The following is a 19,603-nucleotide window of genomic DNA, read 5'->3' on the forward strand; positions in this document are numbered from 1 at the left end:
CACAATTAGAACAAAAGAACAAAGTCAATTTTAGTGCAAAGTGATCATGGTGCTGCTGAACTGTAGTGATTAAGGTTTTGCCAGTTAGTTCAAGAACCAAATGGTTGAAGGGAAGAATCTGGTGGTGTGGGACTTCATTCAGGCTTTTGTACCTCCTGCCCGAACGTTAGCTGCAAAAAGATGGTGTGGCCCAGATGGTGGGTATCTTTGATGATAGATGTTGCCTTCTTGAGGCAGCGCCTCCTGTAGATACTACCGATGGTGGGGAGGGATGTGCCTGTGATGCATTGGGCAGAGTCCACTACTCCCTGAAGCTTCTTACGTTCCTGCGCATTGGAATTGCCGTACCAGACCATGATGCAACCAGTCAGGATGCTTTCAACAGTACATCTGCATAAGTTTCTAAGTGTTTTGATGACAATCTGAACCTCCAAAGAAAGTAAAGACACTGGTGCGCTTTCCTCATGATTGCATCTGTGTGCTGGACCCAGGACAGGTCTTCTGATATGTTAATGCCCAGGAATTTAAAGCTGCCGACTTTCTCCACCGCCGATCCCCCTATGTAGACTGGTGCATGTTCGCCCTCCTTCCCCTTCCTGAAGTCAACAATCAGCTCTTTAGTTCTGCTGATGTTGAGCGAGAAGTTGTTTCTGTGGCACCACTCAACCAGGTGACCTATCTTGCTCCACTAAGCTGACTCAACGCCACCTGTCCAACAACAGTAGTATCGTCAGCAAATTGGAAGATGGAATTGGAGCTATGCTTTGCCACATAGTCATGTGTGTATAGAGAGTAGAGCGAGGGGCCACGTAACATCATGAAGTATTTTGAAAGACAACCGTTTCTGGTTCATTTTAAATATAAATTAATAACATCCACTATCTTTAGTTTTTTATTACCCTAAGTGTAATAAAAAATTAATGAGAGATCAATGGGCTAATCTCCCAGATACCAATAACTTCAATTAATCCTCAATCGTAGTTAAATGTTGCAAGACAATTTGCAGCAGTGTTATTAAGAGAATATTTTATTCTGATCCTCAAGAGGAGCTCCTAGAAGAGGTGACCAAAAAAATTAAAGGAAAGGGGCAAGTTATGTCTTGTAGGAAGAAAGAATTAAAGACCTTGTGCAACCAAGGATTTCCAACAGTGGAGCAATTAAGATCAGGAACAGACCCCAGATCGGAACTGGAGAACAGCAGAAATCCTGGAGGTTAGCAGAGCTGGAGGACTTGACTGAGACAGGGAGGATGAGACCATGAAAGGATTTGAGGAAGGGATTTATTGCTAGACCAGGAGCCAACAAATGATGGGGCTTGCCACGTTAGGATACGATTGCAGACTTATTGATGATTTCACATTTATGCAGGAAGAAAAATGGTAGGCCAACTCACAGAGTCAAACCTAGAGGTGACAAAGGCACCTGCAACTGAACGTTGGAATTCATTGCCTCATTTGATTCCCCACGATGATCCAATGTGTTTTGGGATGATTGATAGGTTTCTTTTTCAGTTGTTGGCAAACAAGATGACCTATGTTATTACATTTCATTCCGCACCTATTTCCCACAAGACAAAAATACGTTCAAAGGGGCTGAATGGCCTTTTCTTCTTTTAAGAGATATCTCTATTAGTCACATGTACATCGAAACACACAGTAAAATACATCCTTTGCATAGAGTGTTCTGGGGGCAGCCCGCAAGTGTCACCACGCTTCCGGCACCTACATAGCATGCCCACAACTTCCTAACCCGTACATCTTTGGAATGTGGGAGGAAACTGGGGCACCCAGAAGAAACCCACGCAGACACGGGGAGAGCGTACAAACTCCTTACAGACAGCGGCCGGAAATGAACCCTGGTCGCTGGCGCTGTAATAGCATCACGCTAACCACTACACCACCATGGCTGATTCTTATTTTTTATGTCTGATATAGTTCCAGTTAGTGTGGAAGAGTTACAATGATGATGTGAACAACTATAAATGAGCAAAGTCTGAATGAAGGGCTGGTAATTGCTGAAAATAGTCATAGAAAGAGACAGTCCAAAGAGAAGGCACTTCATTCAGAGCAATTTTACAAACACAATTATATGGTGCAGCTAAAACATTCTGATAGAACAGTAAATTAATTTCAGCATTTGCACTTGCATTTTAAGGTAAGCAAAGTCTCCAAGACACACTCATTCTCATCTCGTCCATGGATAATTTATTTCCTCAGCACTTCAGCTTTCCTTTCCTGTGCAGCTGGCCACAGCATCCAATGCATCACCTCCTCCATTACTGGTATGGTACCGACCAATAAGTCCCAGAGCATCCACGTGAGAAAGCATCGAAATACTAGTCACACACTTTTCATAGCTCAGGTCACCTGCTCATTCAGTACGGCTCCTTATCTAGAAGATGCTTACCTCAATTCCGGTGTCTTGTCTCTGGCCTGGGATTCTAACTGTCTGCAAAATCTGAAAGATAAAAGTGACGTGGTTGAAAAATGGATCAGTTATTATTGAAAAGTAGTAACAATGGATTGTGCTGAAGATAAAATCAGAATGTGCACAACTGATATCACAAATTGCTTGGGACAGAGGTGGGAGAACGCAGTGCAGAAGTCCTGTATTCTCATTTTGGCTCAGATTTCCCATTTTATCAGTGTTAATTCCCAGACCTCCCCAGCTCTGTCGAGCTGTTCTGCAACGAGACTGTTCGTCACAGGTCCCTTACATGAGCTATTCATGTTCAAGAGAAAGAATGTCACAAGACCAGAAGGCATCATGGTCTAGTTCAGGCCTGTGCTCACTGTGTTGCCGTTTAGTAGCAGGAGCCATTGTTCCTGAGAATTTTCATTTCACCTTTATGAAACTGTTTCCACTCTACACCATAACATACCTTACCAAACTTGACATGCATTTAGTTTTACTTACCTGTGTATATTCCAACGATTGCCAAAGAGAAGCTGCAATCTCTGGCGATTTGCCAAATGCTGCCAGTGCCTTCAGTATGTCAGCCTTCAATACCGGTGGGATACTGCACTGGATTAAGCCCAACATAACCACAATAGGCGTCCACTGTGGGTGTTCACACAGAGCCAGACGAGCATTCTCACTCTGGAAGATAAAATGAGTGAATATAAGCACTGGAAAGTTTCTGCTATTCCCCTCCTCCCCCCCCCCCCCCCACCCCAAGGCCTTCTTTGCCTTATGATAGCACTGGAGTCTTACTACAGCACAATCCCGCAGGCACTAGTCACGTTATGCCAAGGGAATTGGAAAGCACAGTAGTGACGCAGCCAATAGAGCTGCTGCCTCACAGCTCCAGTCATCCAGGATTGATCCTGACCGCCAGTGCTGCCTGTGGAGCTTGAACATTCTCTCTGTGACCTCAGGTGCTCTGGGTTCCTCCCGTATCCCAAAAGACATGCAGGTTGGTAGGTTAATTGGCTGATAAAAATTACCCCCAGTTTGCAGGTGGGTGGTAGATTCTGGGGGAAGTTGATTGGATTAGTGCAAATGGGTGCTTGATAAATGGTGTGGACTGAGTGGGTCCGAGGGCCCGTTGCTGTGCCTATGACTTTAAGATTTGCACCACAGCTTAATCCTGCCCTGGCCCACATGAGAACAGACAAACATAGATGTGGACACAGACACAACCCCAATTCAATGTACCATTCACAACACCACGCCAACTATTGGCCTCTATTGCAGTCAGGTCAGCAGAGCAGAGATCAAACCTGGCACCTAGTTTAATTACACTTGGTTATCTGTGATGAACACAGACACATCCAACACTGAAACAAATGATCCTAGTGATGATTTGCTGTGGTATCTTAATGCTCTTCTCCAGTAAAACTCTTCAATAAAACAGCACCAGCTTCAGGCTCAAATAACTAAATCAACTTCTTTGCCACAGCAATATATCTGAAATAAAGAATGAAGCTTGTTGGCTTATCCTCTGAATCGACTAGTTATTCCATTTTATCCTCACTCCTTTGATGAAGGTATCGGGGTCTGTTATGGAACAATTCGGTGGAAGTAAGACTTCATTCCTATACTCAAATCCTCTGGCAATAAAAACCAACATACCATTTGTCCTTCCAACTGCTTGTTGCACCTGTGTGTCAGTGTTGACTTGTTGTGTCCAAGAGCACCTAGGTCCCTGTGAACATCAGTGTTTCCCAATCTGTCACCATTTTAAAAAAGAGAAACAAAGGACTGCGGGTCCTAGCATCTACATTAAAAACACTATGATGCTGCTGAGTTCTTGAGCATCACAGTGTTTTTCACCATTGTAAAAAATATTGTTCTGGGCACCTCCGTTTTCCACATATTGTTCTATCCGCCACGTTCTCACCTACACACTTAGGTTGTCTATACCGTCTTAATGCCTCTTTACATCCACCTCACTACTCACAACCCCACCTGGTTTTGAATCAGCAGCAAATCTGGAAATACGGTCCCCTTGGCCAATTTGTTCCTCTCACCATTCAGTCCATGGAAAACAAACACGAGCAGGAGAATTGGCTGATTTTCCCTATTCCAATCCAAATCTACTGGCAGTTGCAGAACTTCTGGAAAAGTAAGAGTTTGCAGGGCTATGTGGCAAGAGGAAGGCATCTGGAACCAATTAGATCTCTTTCAAATAACTGGCACAGGCATGATGTGGCTCACGGTCTTCTTGTACTGTATGGTTCCATGGAAACCTAAAGTTAGGACAAGGCAACTCAACACCGACCAAGCGCCCCAGCTGGCTAGTTTGGAAGAACACCACAACAGCTGACATGTATAATCTGCTCCTCAGATTGAAGTTTATTTGTTGTGATCACATGAACTAAAACATATGTCTTTCAAGCTACTCAAGTATTCAATGAGATAAGGGCGAACCTGTGAACAAGTCTGCAACTGCCTTTGTGCCACATTCCTTCAATCCCAGATTTAAATTGACACAATCAACTGCTGATGGTAGAGAAGTTTCAAAATGCACCACCTTTTGCACATGTTTCGTAACTTCAATCCTTAAGTTCTGGTTCCAAGTTTCAAACTACATTCCCCAGCTGCAGACTGACCAACCCACCAAAACTAGAGGACAATTTAATCCTCTCTAGATGTGTTGTCCAGAAATATTCACAATTCTCCAGATGTGGTCTAACCAGGGCCTTGTATTCTAGTCATCCAGACTTAAAGGCCAGCATACCATTAGACCTTATCATGACATATTTAATGATCTAAGCTCATGGACCATTAGGTCTGTGGAACTTCAGTGTTTTAAGATTTTCTATACCCAAAAAGCTCAGAGGTAAGCACAGCTGAAAATGAAGCAAAGGTGAAGTTTCAAAGTGGATTACCTTAATTGTTTACATTGAGATATTTGTCAGTTTTATTTAATTCATTAACGTAATATATTAAAGTCAGTCATATTTTACAGGTTAATATTTTTGTCTTTTTTTCCCCCACAAGCACTGTGGCTGCTAACATTTATCACCTTTGTTATTCAGAAGAAAGGCAAAACAACATCAGTGGGCTATTAGTTTTTGGCAGCCTTGGCCATGTGTCCATTAGTTTTTGGCAGCCTTGGCCATGTGTGCAGCATGTGCCCTATACCCAGCAGGTGGTGCCATGAGGTGCCAACACACTGCCTGGCAGCATTGAGAGGGCAACTCAACAAGTGAGTGACCAGCAGATTCTCTCAAAATTGGAGCCTCAGCTGACTACAAAACTGCTTCACAGTCATTTGGAGGCCAACCTTGAATGATTGAGTTGACAGTAGGATCTCACTAAATAACTAAATCCAGAAAGTGATTTTTGTTCAAAATGGGCATGTAGAAAACCAGGTAGGGAGTTAAGTACAGTGATAACAAACAGAAAAAAGCTAAATTAACAAGTGAAAGAAATGAGTGAAAACGAAAGGGGAGAATCCGGCTGAGAAGTATTCATTCCAACTTAAGTTACTTTCTTCTGCTGGTACATTAATAACACTGCTGTTGGCACCAAAGTAACAGCTTCACGGGGACTATGCTCCATAAGGAATACACAAGTGAAAAATGGTGCATTTCCCTGGAGGGCTTGGCCAGTTCACTCACGGAAGCTGAGCCAAGCTCGTAAGCAAGGCTCGAGACTTAAACCCAAATCTAGTCCAAGTTCAGAACAGTGATTAGGGGCCAGATGAGGCCCTGCACATCCACATCTCGTGACACAAATTATTGAAGTGAGGGAAGCAGGGGATAAAAGCCACAAGACAGCAAGTGTCCACAAAGTAAATAGAGGGATGAGATCTCCACTGAGAACGTCCTTAGAGGTGGGTTTGTGGAGTCCGTTCAAGAATACTTTACCCAGCTGACGATGGTGGCGGTAAGTTGCAAGAAGGCGATGAGGCCGTCCATCTCCCGCTGCGTTATGCCCCTCAGTGGCATGTGCCTGTACTGTATGGTGTCTGTGCTCGGGATGTCTCTCCGTAAATGCTCGTGGTACAACATCAATGAATGGAAGAAGTGTTCCCATGACACCGGGTTGCCTCCAACAACCTGGATATTCTCCACTACAAGAAACAATGAATACCAGTTGTCTATCAATTAATGAAAACCACTGAAGTCATCAGTATTATTTTTGTTAATCCTCCTTCCATCAACTTCCCCATCTCCTTTCTTAAGATGTTGGTGTGTGACAGAGCTGTATTAATTCCTATGAACTTCACCTCAGTAACCATCATCACCAGTGATCCTACCAGGTGGACGGCAACAGACCATCTAGCCACAGTGCAGTTGTCTCACCAATTACTGATGCACCAGTTTCAATCAAGAACTTTAAACATCAAATACATAATCACTGAATGACACTGCACAGAGAGAGGCCCAAAGGGCTTTTGCAATGAGCTGTCCGCTTTAGCCTTTTTCCAATAATCCTATGAATTAGACCTCTTCAAGAACACCATCTGTTGGAAGTTCCCATGGAATCTAACTCCAGTGAATCTCCAATAATGTGGCACACTTGGGAATTTTGGCAGTGCTGGACTGACAGATTTTCCAGATTACTGGATGCTATTTCCATCAATACCTCAACAACCTTTTGATTCACAGAATGATAATAAATTTTCTGGTGACCCAGACAAGTTGAAAAGGTGAGCAGGAACAGGGGCCCCGGGGAGAGGAAAGAGCACAGGAACCAGAGCTCGGGTGTGTGAAAGGGAGCGTGGGAACCACGGCCCCTTTGGGAAGGGAGCACGACAAACATTACCTGGTCAGGCAGATGCTGAACCACTGGGATTTCTGAATAGTCAGATAGCAGATCTATGGTATCCTATGTAATAGGCACACATGGTTTTAACAATCTCTGTTAACCTTGCCTTAATCTTCTCGACTTGAAGGAAAACAATCACAGCTTCTTCAGTCTCACCACATTACTTAGGTCTCTGATTCTGATAAATCCTTACTGCATTTAACCCAAAGCACTTACGCCCTTCCTAAAGAGCAATGCCGATGTTGCACACAATAATCCACACAAGGCGTAATAGGGATAGGGTTTAGTTTTGACTCCTTAGATTTTGTATTTAGCTAAGTGGCATCTGCGAAGTGAAGTGCTTTGCTAATCCCCTTCAATAAGAAGAAAACAGAATATTTCAGTCAGTGTTCTGGGCCTTGCACCTGAAGTGTTAACCGTTCCTCTTTACTGACCTGCTGAGTGTCTCTAGCATTTTGTTTTATTTCAGATTTTCAGCATCTGCAGCTTTTGTGTCTTCACCCTTAATCACTTTATCAGTCTGCCCTCACCCCCAAAGATCTGCATGTGCAGTTCCAGGCCATTTTGCTCTCGTATCCCATTTGGATATTGCCTTGCCACACCAAGATGCAGCATTTCACTTCTCTGTGTTAAATTGCGTTTGCCAGGCACCTGACCATTTCACTAAGCATCCTCCTGAACTGCTCACTATTTACCACATTCCCAAGCTTTGTATTCCTGCAGACTGCAAAATGGTGGTCATTCTGAATGTGCCATTCATATACGAAAACACAATGGTTCTAGCCCTTGGGAGACCCCACTGCATATTTCCAAACAATAAAATATACGTTTTAGCATAGTCTTCTGTCTCCTGTACCGTCCCACTTTTACTTGATGTCCTTCTGTTTTACAAGTACATTATCAACTCCCTTCTGGAGATCTGTATAAATACTTAACATACTCCTTTCCTCCATCCTTAAAGTTAATTCAGCAAAGAATTCAATCACATTGATGATTCACTGTGAGCAAACCAACAATAGCTGTCCCTAATTAACCTCTGCTTTTCCAGGTGAAAATTGATATCGCCTCCCCTACTGTTTTTTTTAAAAAGCTAAGGACATTAGATTGATTGACCTCTACTTTCCAGGTTTATCGAGTAGAAGTCACCTTGTACAGAAGATAACAGAAGGGTGAAAATTGCAGAGCACAATCTTCCAATCATCCCTAAATATGGGGATGGAGCCAGAGCACTGCACGAGTGTCACACTGCTATTCAGAAAAGTGGGAGGATAAACCTCATAAGCACAGACCAAAGACTGATGAAAGAGGTGGAAAAACTTTGACAGAGAAAAAGGACAAAGTTATTTGGCACTCGGCAAAATATGAGCTGCTCATTGAGGAGGCAACAAAAAGGACTGATGTACCTTAAATTATGTACCTTAAATTATGTACCTTAAAAGGACCAATGTACCTTAAATATGAGCTGCTTATTGAGGAGGCAACAAAAAGGACTGATGTACCAGTTACCAAAACTAAAATTAAAGCTGTGTCCATATTAAATTGGCAAAGTGGAAACATTTTCGGGGTAACGGAGTAGGTTGTACAACACTGGACAGTGACTTTGCCCAAAAGACTGTGTGCAAAGCACAGTCTTGTGTTTGTAACTCGCCTTCACGTCACAAAATTCTTCAGTGTTAAATGTCAGGAATATTTTTGATGGATTTTCAACCGATTTCCTGTCAGGCCTCCCACGTACATGGCACTCAACACTATAACAGTTACAGTTTGAGCAGGCAAAGCTTACCATGGCTGCTGCCATTGACTTTGAGTAGACTAAAGCAGTAATGTGCACAATGTGGCCCATTGGCCAGTCCACGCAGCATCTTAAGGTAGGGTAGGTAGAGAGATGGGGGCAACATATCTCCCATCTGTCTCACAAATTTAGATAGAACAACCTGCAAGAAACAAAAAACAATTAATAACTTTGGTAATTCAAGTTTAAGATTTGCATGTACTTTGCTGAAATGCGAGTAAATATGGCAAGTATTATGTTCTCCATAATGTTGACGGGCACAATCACCGCAGAATATTTTCATTCTCAACAGTTCCCAAGAACCTGCTTAATGAACAGTATTAAACAGCAAGAAGGGGCTGAAAGTATGGGAATGAGAGCTGGCATAACATCGACCGGTCATTGCAGAAAGGCAAAGTAAAGCTGAAGCACATTCCTCAATCAATGGGGTGTACAGAAACAGCAGACCTAGATCCCCTTGAGCCTGTCCATCATTCTGACGGCTGATCTGTACTTCAGCTCTATTAACTCCTTTGATCCATATTTCTTACTGAGTATCTATCACAGCTGAATCGTGCAACTTGTCTGACATACCTGACGTTGCGGTGGTCTATGGTGGGTCAAACCCGAGAAGGAACCAGTCGTGGCCGTGGTTTGCAGTGGTTCAGACGGACACCAATACTCAAGGGCAAGTTCAAGTTTGAAAGGATCTTTCAGGTACAACTCCCCAATCTATCAAGAGGAGGAGAATGGTCATCTCTGGAATAATTCATTGCACGAAGCCATAGAAATATCAACTTGGGCATGAGTAATTTAGGTACATATACTTTAAATGAACAGCATCAACTGCACTGGTACTGTTTCACTACTGGCAAAGCTACAAAATTTGAAGTATTTGACAGTGTGCACACAAGCTGGCTCTTGAACAATTTAAAGATTCCAGTTCTCAACCTGCAGTACCTATTTCTGCCACTGTATGTCCTCAGCAGTCCACCTGAACCAGAGGAAACTAGCACTATAGTTGACGTAACACAATCTCTGGCTAAATTACCAGAGATACGATAATGCCGTCTTCCATGACCAGTGTTTCCAAGATGCCTTGTCTCTTTCTTCATCTGCGGGTTCCCGTCTGCCACAGGTGGGCAGGGCCTGAGACTGTATCCTTCCCGTTTCCTACACTTCTGCTCACCCCCAGAACAAGAATAGGATTCCCTTTGTCCACCCTACCATCCTCCACATTATAAGGGTTTTCCGCAATTTCTAACACTCGCAACCTCATAGCACTGCCGTGGTCTCCTTCACTCATTCACCTTTCAGCTGCTGTAGGATCCATTCCCTCCAATGTGAACCTGGTCCACTCTTCCATCTCCACCAATGCTCCCTCCTTCCCAAGCCACTGCAGGAGATCTGGCACCTGAACTTCAGTGTCTCTCTTCCACCACCCAGGGACCCCAGACACTTTCCCCCCACCTGATGCACTGATTTACTGGCAGGTTTTTCATTTTAAGGTCTGCCTAAGGTTCCACTGGCCTGTCGCTTTAATCCTGTCTCACTCCCACTCTCACATTCTCTTATTAATAGGAAGAACTAATTTGTCCCATCAAGTCCGTGTCAGGTCTCATGAGTATTTCCACCAGTCTTGTTTCCTCCACTTTGACCTGTGAATCCTCAGCCTCGTACACTGTTCCAATAAAGTTCACTACGAGCTCAAGGAACAGCACCTCTTCTTCTGACAAGGCACATTACACTTACCCGGCCTCAACATTCAAGTTCAACAGATTCAGGTAGCAACTACTTCTGTCATTCCCTCCATAATGTCAAGTAATCACTTTACAGCAAAGTAAATAGCGACCCAGTCACAAGGAGGAAAAAGGGATATATATTGGTTCAGTGAATGGGTAAAAATTTGGCACACTAGGTATAATACGATGAGCGTTTGTCGGCTCTTGGACTGTACTCACTGGAGTACAGAAGAATGAGAGGGGACCTCACAGAAACGTTTCGAATGTTGAAAGGACTGGACACAGTAGACGTGGCTAAGCTGTTTCCCTTGGTGGGTGAGTCCAGGACTATAGGGCACAGTCTTAGAATTAGAGGGTACCCGTTTAAAACAGAAATGAGTAGATATTTCTTTAGCCAGAGGGTAGTGAATTTATGGAATTCTTTGCCATGTACAGCTGTGGAGGCCCGATCATTGGGGGTGTTTAAGGAGGAGATTGATAGGTATCTAATTAGTCAAGGTATCAAGGGATATGGGGATAAGGCTGGAAATTGGGGCTAGATAGGAATAGTTTAGTTTAGTTTAGTTTAGTTTAGTTCATGGAGCAGACTCAATGGGCCGAATGGCCAACTTCTGCTCCTGTGTCTTGTGAGAATCCGGGAAAGTATGAAATTGTCCATCTTGCCTGGAAAAATTTAAAACATGACGTAAATGATGAGACCACAGAGCTCTGGGGAATCCCAGGATGTCCTAATGCACAAGGCTGGGCGTGTGGCTGAAGGTAACTGGGAAAGCAAACAGAAGATTAATGTTTATTGCTAGAGGGATTGTAGATGAATATAGGGTGGTTATGCTTCATTTATATTGGATTTGAGAGACTACATTTGGAGTATTGTGTACACTATTCGTCCCCTTATTTAAGGAAGGACGTTAATGCCTTGGAAGGAGTTCAGAGGTTAATTAAACTAATACATGGAATGGGCAAGTTGTCCCTTGAGGAAAAGTCAGCATGCATTCACTGGAATTTAAGGGAGGGAGGGGGGAGGGAACGATTGAAACTTAAGACCTTGAGGGATTTTGACAAGGTGGATGTGGAGAGAATGTTTCCTCCTGTGTGGGAATGTAGAATGAGGGAATCACTGTTTAGACAGAAGGGATGGCCTATTTTAAACACTTTTTCTCTAAGTCATGAGTATTTGCAACTCTTCCCCTAAAAGGAGAGTCTTTGAGTATTTTTAAGGCAGAGGTCAATAGGTTTTTGATAAAAGGGTAGAAGATTACGACAGGTGGCTGAGAATCCAGAGTTGAGGTTACAGTCAGATCAATCACAACCATATTGAATAACAGAGTGGCCCATTCTTGTAATTCCAACTCTTGTAGGCCTTTTGTTACCTTGCACAAGCATCCCTTCCCAATTTAGATTTTCTCACCTTCCAACCTGTCACAAATCTTCCCTGGTATTCTCTCCTCTCTCCTGACTTCACTCCACCACTGCACACCACCACCCTTCCTTTCTCTGCACCTTCAGTTTTTCACCCTGTTTGACAGTTGTGTGTGAAAGACTGCCTTTGTTCCTTTCTCCACAGATACTGCCTGACCTGTTATCATTTTCTGTTTTTGTTTCAGATTTCCTGCATTCACCATACTTCACTTTGGTACTTGTGGCCAGATATATCCACAAAGACACCAAATTACGGACGGCAAACCAAGGACGTTCTTTGAAATTTAAGTGCTGCCTCTTTTTCCTTCATTAGTCCTCCCTTCCCTACAGATACCGCAGCAGCATTCAAACTCTGTCGACAACCTTTCAGATCCCCGTTTCTTCACAAGAACATTAATGCAAGTTACATAAATGCAAGTTGTTGTTGTGCACTGCACATCTTAAACTCCAAGGGGACAGAGAGGTGTCTCTGTCTTCATCTCACCAGCAGCATCAGGTGCTCGAGGTCACGCCGCAGGGTGGAAGGTGGCTCGGTGCCCATCTGCAGGCTCATGTGGATGATCCGGGCGTCCTCGTCCGCACGGTTCCGCAGCTGTTTAACCTGTGGGACGGGGGAAAGAGCACAAGGATCACACCTTACTCGTGATGCCTCTTTTTAGGCCATTTTCAGCCACACCAAACTGACGGAGCACTGGCTGCTCCATCGTCTTCTGCAATCTCAGAAGGGGGCTGAAGAAAACTATTCAGATTGGGAAGGGAAGCCCACAGATGCATTTGAAGACTCAGATGGAAATTCCAAAATCAGAGCCAATATAGCTCAGCAAGGATAGTGGAGATGAGTGGAGGGAGCTTGATGCGAGTGAGGACATACTTCCAAGACATTAGAGGAGCTCAATACTTTCTGGTAAAACATCCACTGTCTCACAACTAGCCTATCCCTACCACTGAGCGGTTAAGTTCACATTCCTTGGTCCTTCCTATAGGATCAAACTTGATCAATGCAATTGTTGTGAGTGAGGAAACAGATTCGGAGTCTCAAAAGGCAAGAACTCTGAACACAGTCTGGCAGTAAATGATTTATTTACAAAAGACGAGTGTGGGAAAATGGTAACAGGAATAACACCAGCACACAGTTTATAGCGAACGTGGGAAATCGCAAGGGGGGGGGGAAATACACACACACAACAAACTAGGGACATACAATCAAGGAAAAGCAATACGATACCCGCCACCCCTTGACTCAGTGCAGGCACGGTTTTCCGCTACTAGGGACACTAACTAAAACACTCCCAACCCTTAAACAGTGCACACCTCAGCAATGATTTCTCCAGCGCCGTTCCACAGTACTCGGCCTGGAGTGAAGCAGGGTAGTGCCTCGAAGGTCACAAAGAGAGAGAGCCGAGCACATGTGCCGCTCTTTATAGTGCTGGAGGGCTGGGGGGTCCAGCCCAGGTAACTTACAAAGGCCAATGGCCCGGTGCCAGCAAGGACTAATCGATTACAAAGGCCAATGGTCAGATGTGCACTGATAGGTGGGGCAGGGCCAAACCTTGATTGGCAGTGGTGTGTCTTCTGACCAGATAGGGGGCAGCGCTGTCAAGTGACAGCCACGACCCTCCACAATAAAGCAATAACCTTGCATTACAGTGCACAAGTTCTACAGTACACAATCTCGTGACTTCATCTAATATATAGTCGAAATGAATTATTAGAAGCACGAGGGTAAAGATAGGATATTTTGATGTTGAAATAACATGTGTACACCATCAGTGTCTGCCAAATTTGGCCAAGGTGAAAGACTTCTAGGAACCCATCATTGCAATGGATTTACGAAGATCCAGCGCCACCAGCTCAGGTTTACTAAGGATGGATTGTTCAATATACAGGAGACATTTGAAAGTACTTCGGAAAAGGCAAAAGGTAAAAGTGCAGCTGACATTGGCACCAATGCCAGAGGACAAGGAACCTTCTTCTCTGCTGAAGTGTCTCTGATCTATTAATAAGTAGCTCCAAATGCAGCTGGGTGCCAGGTTACATGTTTAACTAGTAAAGTGATGAGCTAATTTAATTTTGCTCATCCTCGCTTTTTGTTGCACCACAGACTTTTCTCCCAAGTCTGTAGGCAGGGAGATAAGAAAAAAAATCTTGCATAATTATAATTCACAACTTAAATATTAATTTGTCTTAACCGCCTTCTAAAATGTTACGTGTAATCTACGTGGACTGACAAATGCGAAGTAACTGCTACTTAAGAAAAACAACTGGTTTCCATATAATGCGATTCACAAGTTCCAACAGTTTTTGAAACTGCCTTAAGCATACACCTTTAAATGCATTCCGAGATCTTGCGCCCTGCTCTGGCACCTCTCCCCAATGATGAAAGTGCTGGCTAATTTGTTACAATGTTTGATATCAAGATTACATACTTTATTCACAAAACCTATTTTGTTTTTCTTTTTTTATTTCCTAACATACATTTCCCAGCTAAAAAGCCTTGAAACAAAGAGATTGCCTCAAGATCAATTAAATAGTGGTGAAGACAGACATCATAGACCTGCTTCTGGGTAGAACCGCAGCATTTGCAAAAGGGCCCACACTCATATACATTAGTAAACAAGTCATTGGTGATCACTGTGAACAACCTACTGTATGTGGTTATGAATCCCACCCATGTAATTTTAATAAGGGATTTACCGATGGCTTAGATCAACCAGCAAAATTTTGATTCATTTGACCTTGCTGTTCATTTAACCTCTCAGAGTGGAGTCACAACGAAAGGATCTGTGTACTGGTTCATTCCCACTAACAGGGGGTTGCAATGCCAGCTCTGAGCACAGACAGCACAATCAAAATTTTACCACCATGTCTTCTCATGCCACCTCCAGGAATACAGAATTTAAATTTAAAAATACAGTTTTACTCATAATGATTAGTGGGAGGGTGTACTTGTTTTATTTGGAATTAGAACGAATACAACTGTACTTTTCTAAAGTATGAAGGAAATGATGAACTGCTGACTTGTTCTCTGCAGTGAATGGTACAAACAGGGATACAAATTCAGAATCACAGTGAAAACCCAGCACAACATTTTTCTCCCCCCTGCCTCTCCAACTCACCTTCATTGGCATGAGCGTCAAAAAGTCTGCAACGAGGTTGTGAATCCTGCGGATGTAGAACTCATCCAGGTATAAACCCTCAGCCCCCACCACAGCTTCAGTGAGGAAAAGGAAGGCATTCTGTCCTATCGCCATGTTTGCAATCAACTCATCTGCCTCTGTGAACTCTGTCAAAGCTGGGGGTAAAACAGAACAGGCACACTAAGACCACTGGCAATGGGTATTCACATCCCACACACTCAACTTTATAATTGATATGGCACGATTACTACTCAAAAGGCTCCAACTCCAAGAAATGTTTTCTTGAGTGGATACCTTTCACAGTCACGTGCTAAAAACCTCACAAACCTTGTAGATGTTTTAAGCAGCCTTTACAATACTATTAATTAGTTCTGCAATGCATGTGGAGGGAGAGGAAAGTACTTATGTCACCGGTTTAAAGAAGACGGGCGAAATGATGCACCAAGTTCTTAGTTACCTGGTGATACACAGCGACACAATAATATACAAAATCCCCATTCCCCAAGTTTAAGTCATGGAATCTGAATTACCAGATACCAGCCCCACCAACAATTGACAAAGTTGCAGAAACCAAGCTGTAGATAAGCAGCTTGGCCCAGCTTCAGAAAAGGTAACCCAGGAGAAGTGGCTGCACACCTCGGACAAGGCAAATGGCCCAGGTCATGCCATCCCTTGGCAGCTACGCAGAAGCTCTTGGTTGCAAAGAGTAAGAAAAGATAAAGAAAATAATACAAAACAGACTGGGAACTAGAGCGTGAAACATTTGAATTTTTTTGACAGTAAGACACTGAGTTTTTCCCTACTGGCAGACACAGCAGTAAAGGAGGAGCAGCAGTGACTGGCTAAAAAGGTGGGGTGCAGCTAAGAGATTGGATATTTTGTCCCTCTACTGGCAGCACATAAAAGGGAGGCAATCTCCCGTGTGTGGCCATTTTGAGGACTGTCTTGCGGTAAAGGTGCTGCTGTTGAGGTCAAAGTGCGGGCTTTGGTGAACAGGCAGGGCCAAGTTAATGAACGCGGAGGGACGGACGTTCTGAAGTATATTTATTTTAATGCAAGGTGTATAGTGGGTAAGACAGATGAGCTAAAAGCTTGGAATAATACATGGAACTACGCCATTATAGAGATTTGGTTAAAGAGAGGGGCTGGACTGGCAGCTCAACATTTCAGGGTACAGATGTTTCAGATGTGCAGTGAGGGATGCAAGAGAGGTGGGGGAGTTGCATTACTGATCAGGGAGAATGTCACAGCTGCATTTAGAGAGGATATCGAGGAGGCCTCATACAGCAAGACCATGTAAGTAGAACTCAAAAATAATAATGGTGCAAAGACTATGATGCGATTATACTGTAGGCCTCCCAATAGCCAGCTAGAGGAACAGATATGCAGGCAGATTACAGAAAGATGTAAAAACAACAGGGTAGTTGTAGTGGTGATTTTAACTTCCCCAAAATTAACCAGGCTTAGATGGGGAAAAATTTGTTAGGTGCATCCAGGAGGGTTTCTTGAAACAGCATGTAAATAACCCAACTAGGGAAGGGTCCATATTTGACCTTGTACCAGATGATCAAAGTTTCACTGGGGGAGCATTTTTGGAACAGTGATCATGATTCCCTAAGTTTTAAGACAGCCATGGATAAGGACAACACCAGTCCTCAGGTAAAGGTGCTAAATTGTGTTAGGCTATTTATAACAGTATTAGACAGGAACAGTGGCTATATGGAGGGAAATCCACATCTGATGTGTGGGAGTTTTAAAAAGGCCAGCAGGTTCAGGACCAGCACGTTCTTTTCAAGATGGCAAAGTCCGAGAACCTTGGACATCCAAAGATATTGTATCAAAAAGAAAAAGGAAGCTGAAATCAGACAGGCCCTTAAGGAACATAAAGGAAACAGAAAATTACTTAAGCAAGGAAATAGAAGGGCTAAAAAGGGCCATGAAATGTCCTTGGCAAGTAGGATTAAGGAGAATCCTTAATATAAATGCTTATGTGTGTGTTAAAAGCTAGAAGGTAGTGAGGGAAAGGGTAGGCCAACTCAAGGACAAAGGAGGGAATTAATGCTTAGAGCCAGAGGAAGTGGACGAGGTCCTAAATGAGTATTTTATACCAGTATGCACCATGGAGAAGGACATGGATGATCATGAGATCACAGAGGGATATGTCAATATTCTAGGGAAAGTCAATATTAAGGTGTTGGTGTTGGGTCTCTTGAAAAACTTTAAGGTGGATATGCCCCTAGGGCCTGATGGAATAGATCCAAGGACACTGAGGGAGCCAAGGGAGGAGAATTCTGGGGACTCGACTGAGATCTTTGCATCCTCTCTAGTGACAGGGAAGGTCAAGACTGGAGAATCACCAACGTTCCTGTGTTGAAGAAGGGCAACCAGGAGGTTATCGGCCAGTCAGCCTTACACCAGTGGTAGGGCAATTACTGGGGATTATCTTTAGGGACAGGATTTACTTGCATTTGGAAAAGCACGGACTTATTAGGGAAAGTCAGCAAGGCTTTGTGCAGGGAAGGTCCTACCTCACAAATCTGGTTAAGTTTTTCAAATAAGTGATGAAGATGATTGATGAGAGTAGGCCAGTGGATATTGTCTACATGGACATCAGTAAAGCACTTGACAAGGTCCCCCATGGTGGACTGGTCCAGAAGATTAAGTCACAGGGGGTCCACTGCAAGTTGGTAAGTTGGATACAAAATTGGCTCAGTCATGGAAGACAGAAGATAGTGGTGGAGATGTGTTTCTCTGACTAGAGGTCTATAACCAGTGATGTTCCACAAGGATCAGTGCTGGGACCTCTGGTGTTTTATAAATGATCTGGATGAAAATGTACGTGGTCTGTCTGGTAAAGTTTGTAGTCAACACAAAAATTGGTGGAGTTGTGGTGAAGAGATTGTCGAAGGATACAGAAGGATGCTGACCAGTTGGAAATGTGGGTAGAGAACTGGCAGATGGAGCTTAATCTGGGCAAGTGTGAGATGATGCATTTTGGGAAGTCAAGTGCAAGAGGAAAGTATGCAGGAAATGGCAGGGCACTGATAGACACAGGGATTTTGAGTTGCAAGTCCACAGCTCCCTGGAAGGGCAAACACAAGTGGACAGGTGGTAAAGGCGGCTTACAGCATCCTTGCCTTCATCGGTTGGGGCACGGAGTATCAAAGTTGGGAAATCAGGCTACTGCTGTATAAAGCTTTGGTTGGGCCACATTTGGTGTGCTGTGTAAAATTCTGGTTGCCACACTAAAGGAAGGATGTGGAGGCTTTGGAGAGGGCGCAGAGGTAGTTCACTAGGATATTGCCTGGATTAGAGAATATTTGCTGGGAGAGGTTAGACAAACTTGGACTGCTTTCTCTGGAGCGTCGGAAGAGCGGCCGCCAGCCAGCTTCACTGACCTAGTGAGTGAGCGAGTGAATCCGCTCAGCGCTCCCACCTCTGCTCGGTTCGACCCAGCCCCCGATTATCGTGGCTCAGAGTTGAATGGGAAGAGATGGCACGTGGAAATGCCCAATTCCCACCCAGCAGAACGTGCCTGCAGCCCCGCGGTAGCCAGCAAATCCATCCCCATCCATCCCACCAGTCTCCCAAACACTTTTATCGTATGTAGGGGCTGTCCGTAAGCCAGGAGTTCGTAACCTGGGGAGGACCTGCATTTAACATTGAGAGGCACAGATAGAGTCAGAGTCTTTCTCTCCAGGGTGGACATGTCAAATATTAGAAGGCATAGCTTTAAGGTGAGGGGGGAAAAAGTTTAAATGAGATTTGAAATGCAAGTTTTTTATGCACTGTATAAAGCTTTGGTTGGGACACATTCGGTGTGCTGTGTAAAATTCTGGTCACCACACTAAAGGAAGGATGTGGAGGCTTTGGAGAGGGTGCAGAGGTAGTTCACTAGGATAGTGCCTGGAGTAGACGATATTTTTGTTTTGACTGGAACAAGCTGCCAGAGGAGGTGGAAGAAGTTAATACGATATAAACATTTAAGAGGCATTTAGACACATGAACAGGCAGGGAATGGAGGGACACAGACCTTGTGCAGACAGATGGAATTAGCTGGATAGGCATCATGGTCAGCGCAGACATGGTGGGACAAAGGGCCTATGATTCACTGTGGAATGAATGATGCTATGGAATCACTGTGATTCCAATAGCAAGGCAAAACATACAACCCCGTGAAACCAAATCTTACCATCAGGCAGGAGGTACAGAAGCCTGAAGTCCCACATCACCAGGTTCAAGAACAGCTACTTCCCTTCAACCATTCGGTCCTTGAACCAACCGGCACAACTCTCATCACCACAGTTTAGCAA

The 19,603-nt window shown here is 43.9% G+C and overlaps 1 protein-coding gene across 1 annotated transcript in view; it reads right to left on the reverse strand.

Moving 5' to 3' along the window:
* Positions 1-19,603, reverse strand: part of nup205 (nucleoporin 205) — a 99,844-nt gene that overhangs the window by 63,141 nt on the left and 17,100 nt on the right. The window contains exons 8-14 of the mRNA XM_052030533.1: positions 15,270-15,445; positions 12,638-12,754; positions 9,587-9,724; positions 9,005-9,155; positions 6,318-6,523; positions 2,917-3,099; positions 2,407-2,457 (exon numbers count right to left, since the gene is read on the reverse strand). Of these exons, the coding sequence (XP_051886493.1) occupies positions 2,407-2,457; positions 2,917-3,099; positions 6,318-6,523; positions 9,005-9,155; positions 9,587-9,724; positions 12,638-12,754; positions 15,270-15,445 (1,022 nt within the window). The remainder of the gene's footprint in view (positions 1-2,406; positions 2,458-2,916; positions 3,100-6,317; positions 6,524-9,004; positions 9,156-9,586; positions 9,725-12,637; positions 12,755-15,269; positions 15,446-19,603) is intronic.

Source organism: Pristis pectinata, chromosome 15, assembly GCF_009764475.1.
Source record: "Pristis pectinata isolate sPriPec2 chromosome 15, sPriPec2.1.pri, whole genome shotgun sequence".
Taxonomy (NCBI): domain Eukaryota; kingdom Metazoa; phylum Chordata; class Chondrichthyes; order Rhinopristiformes; family Pristidae; genus Pristis; species Pristis pectinata.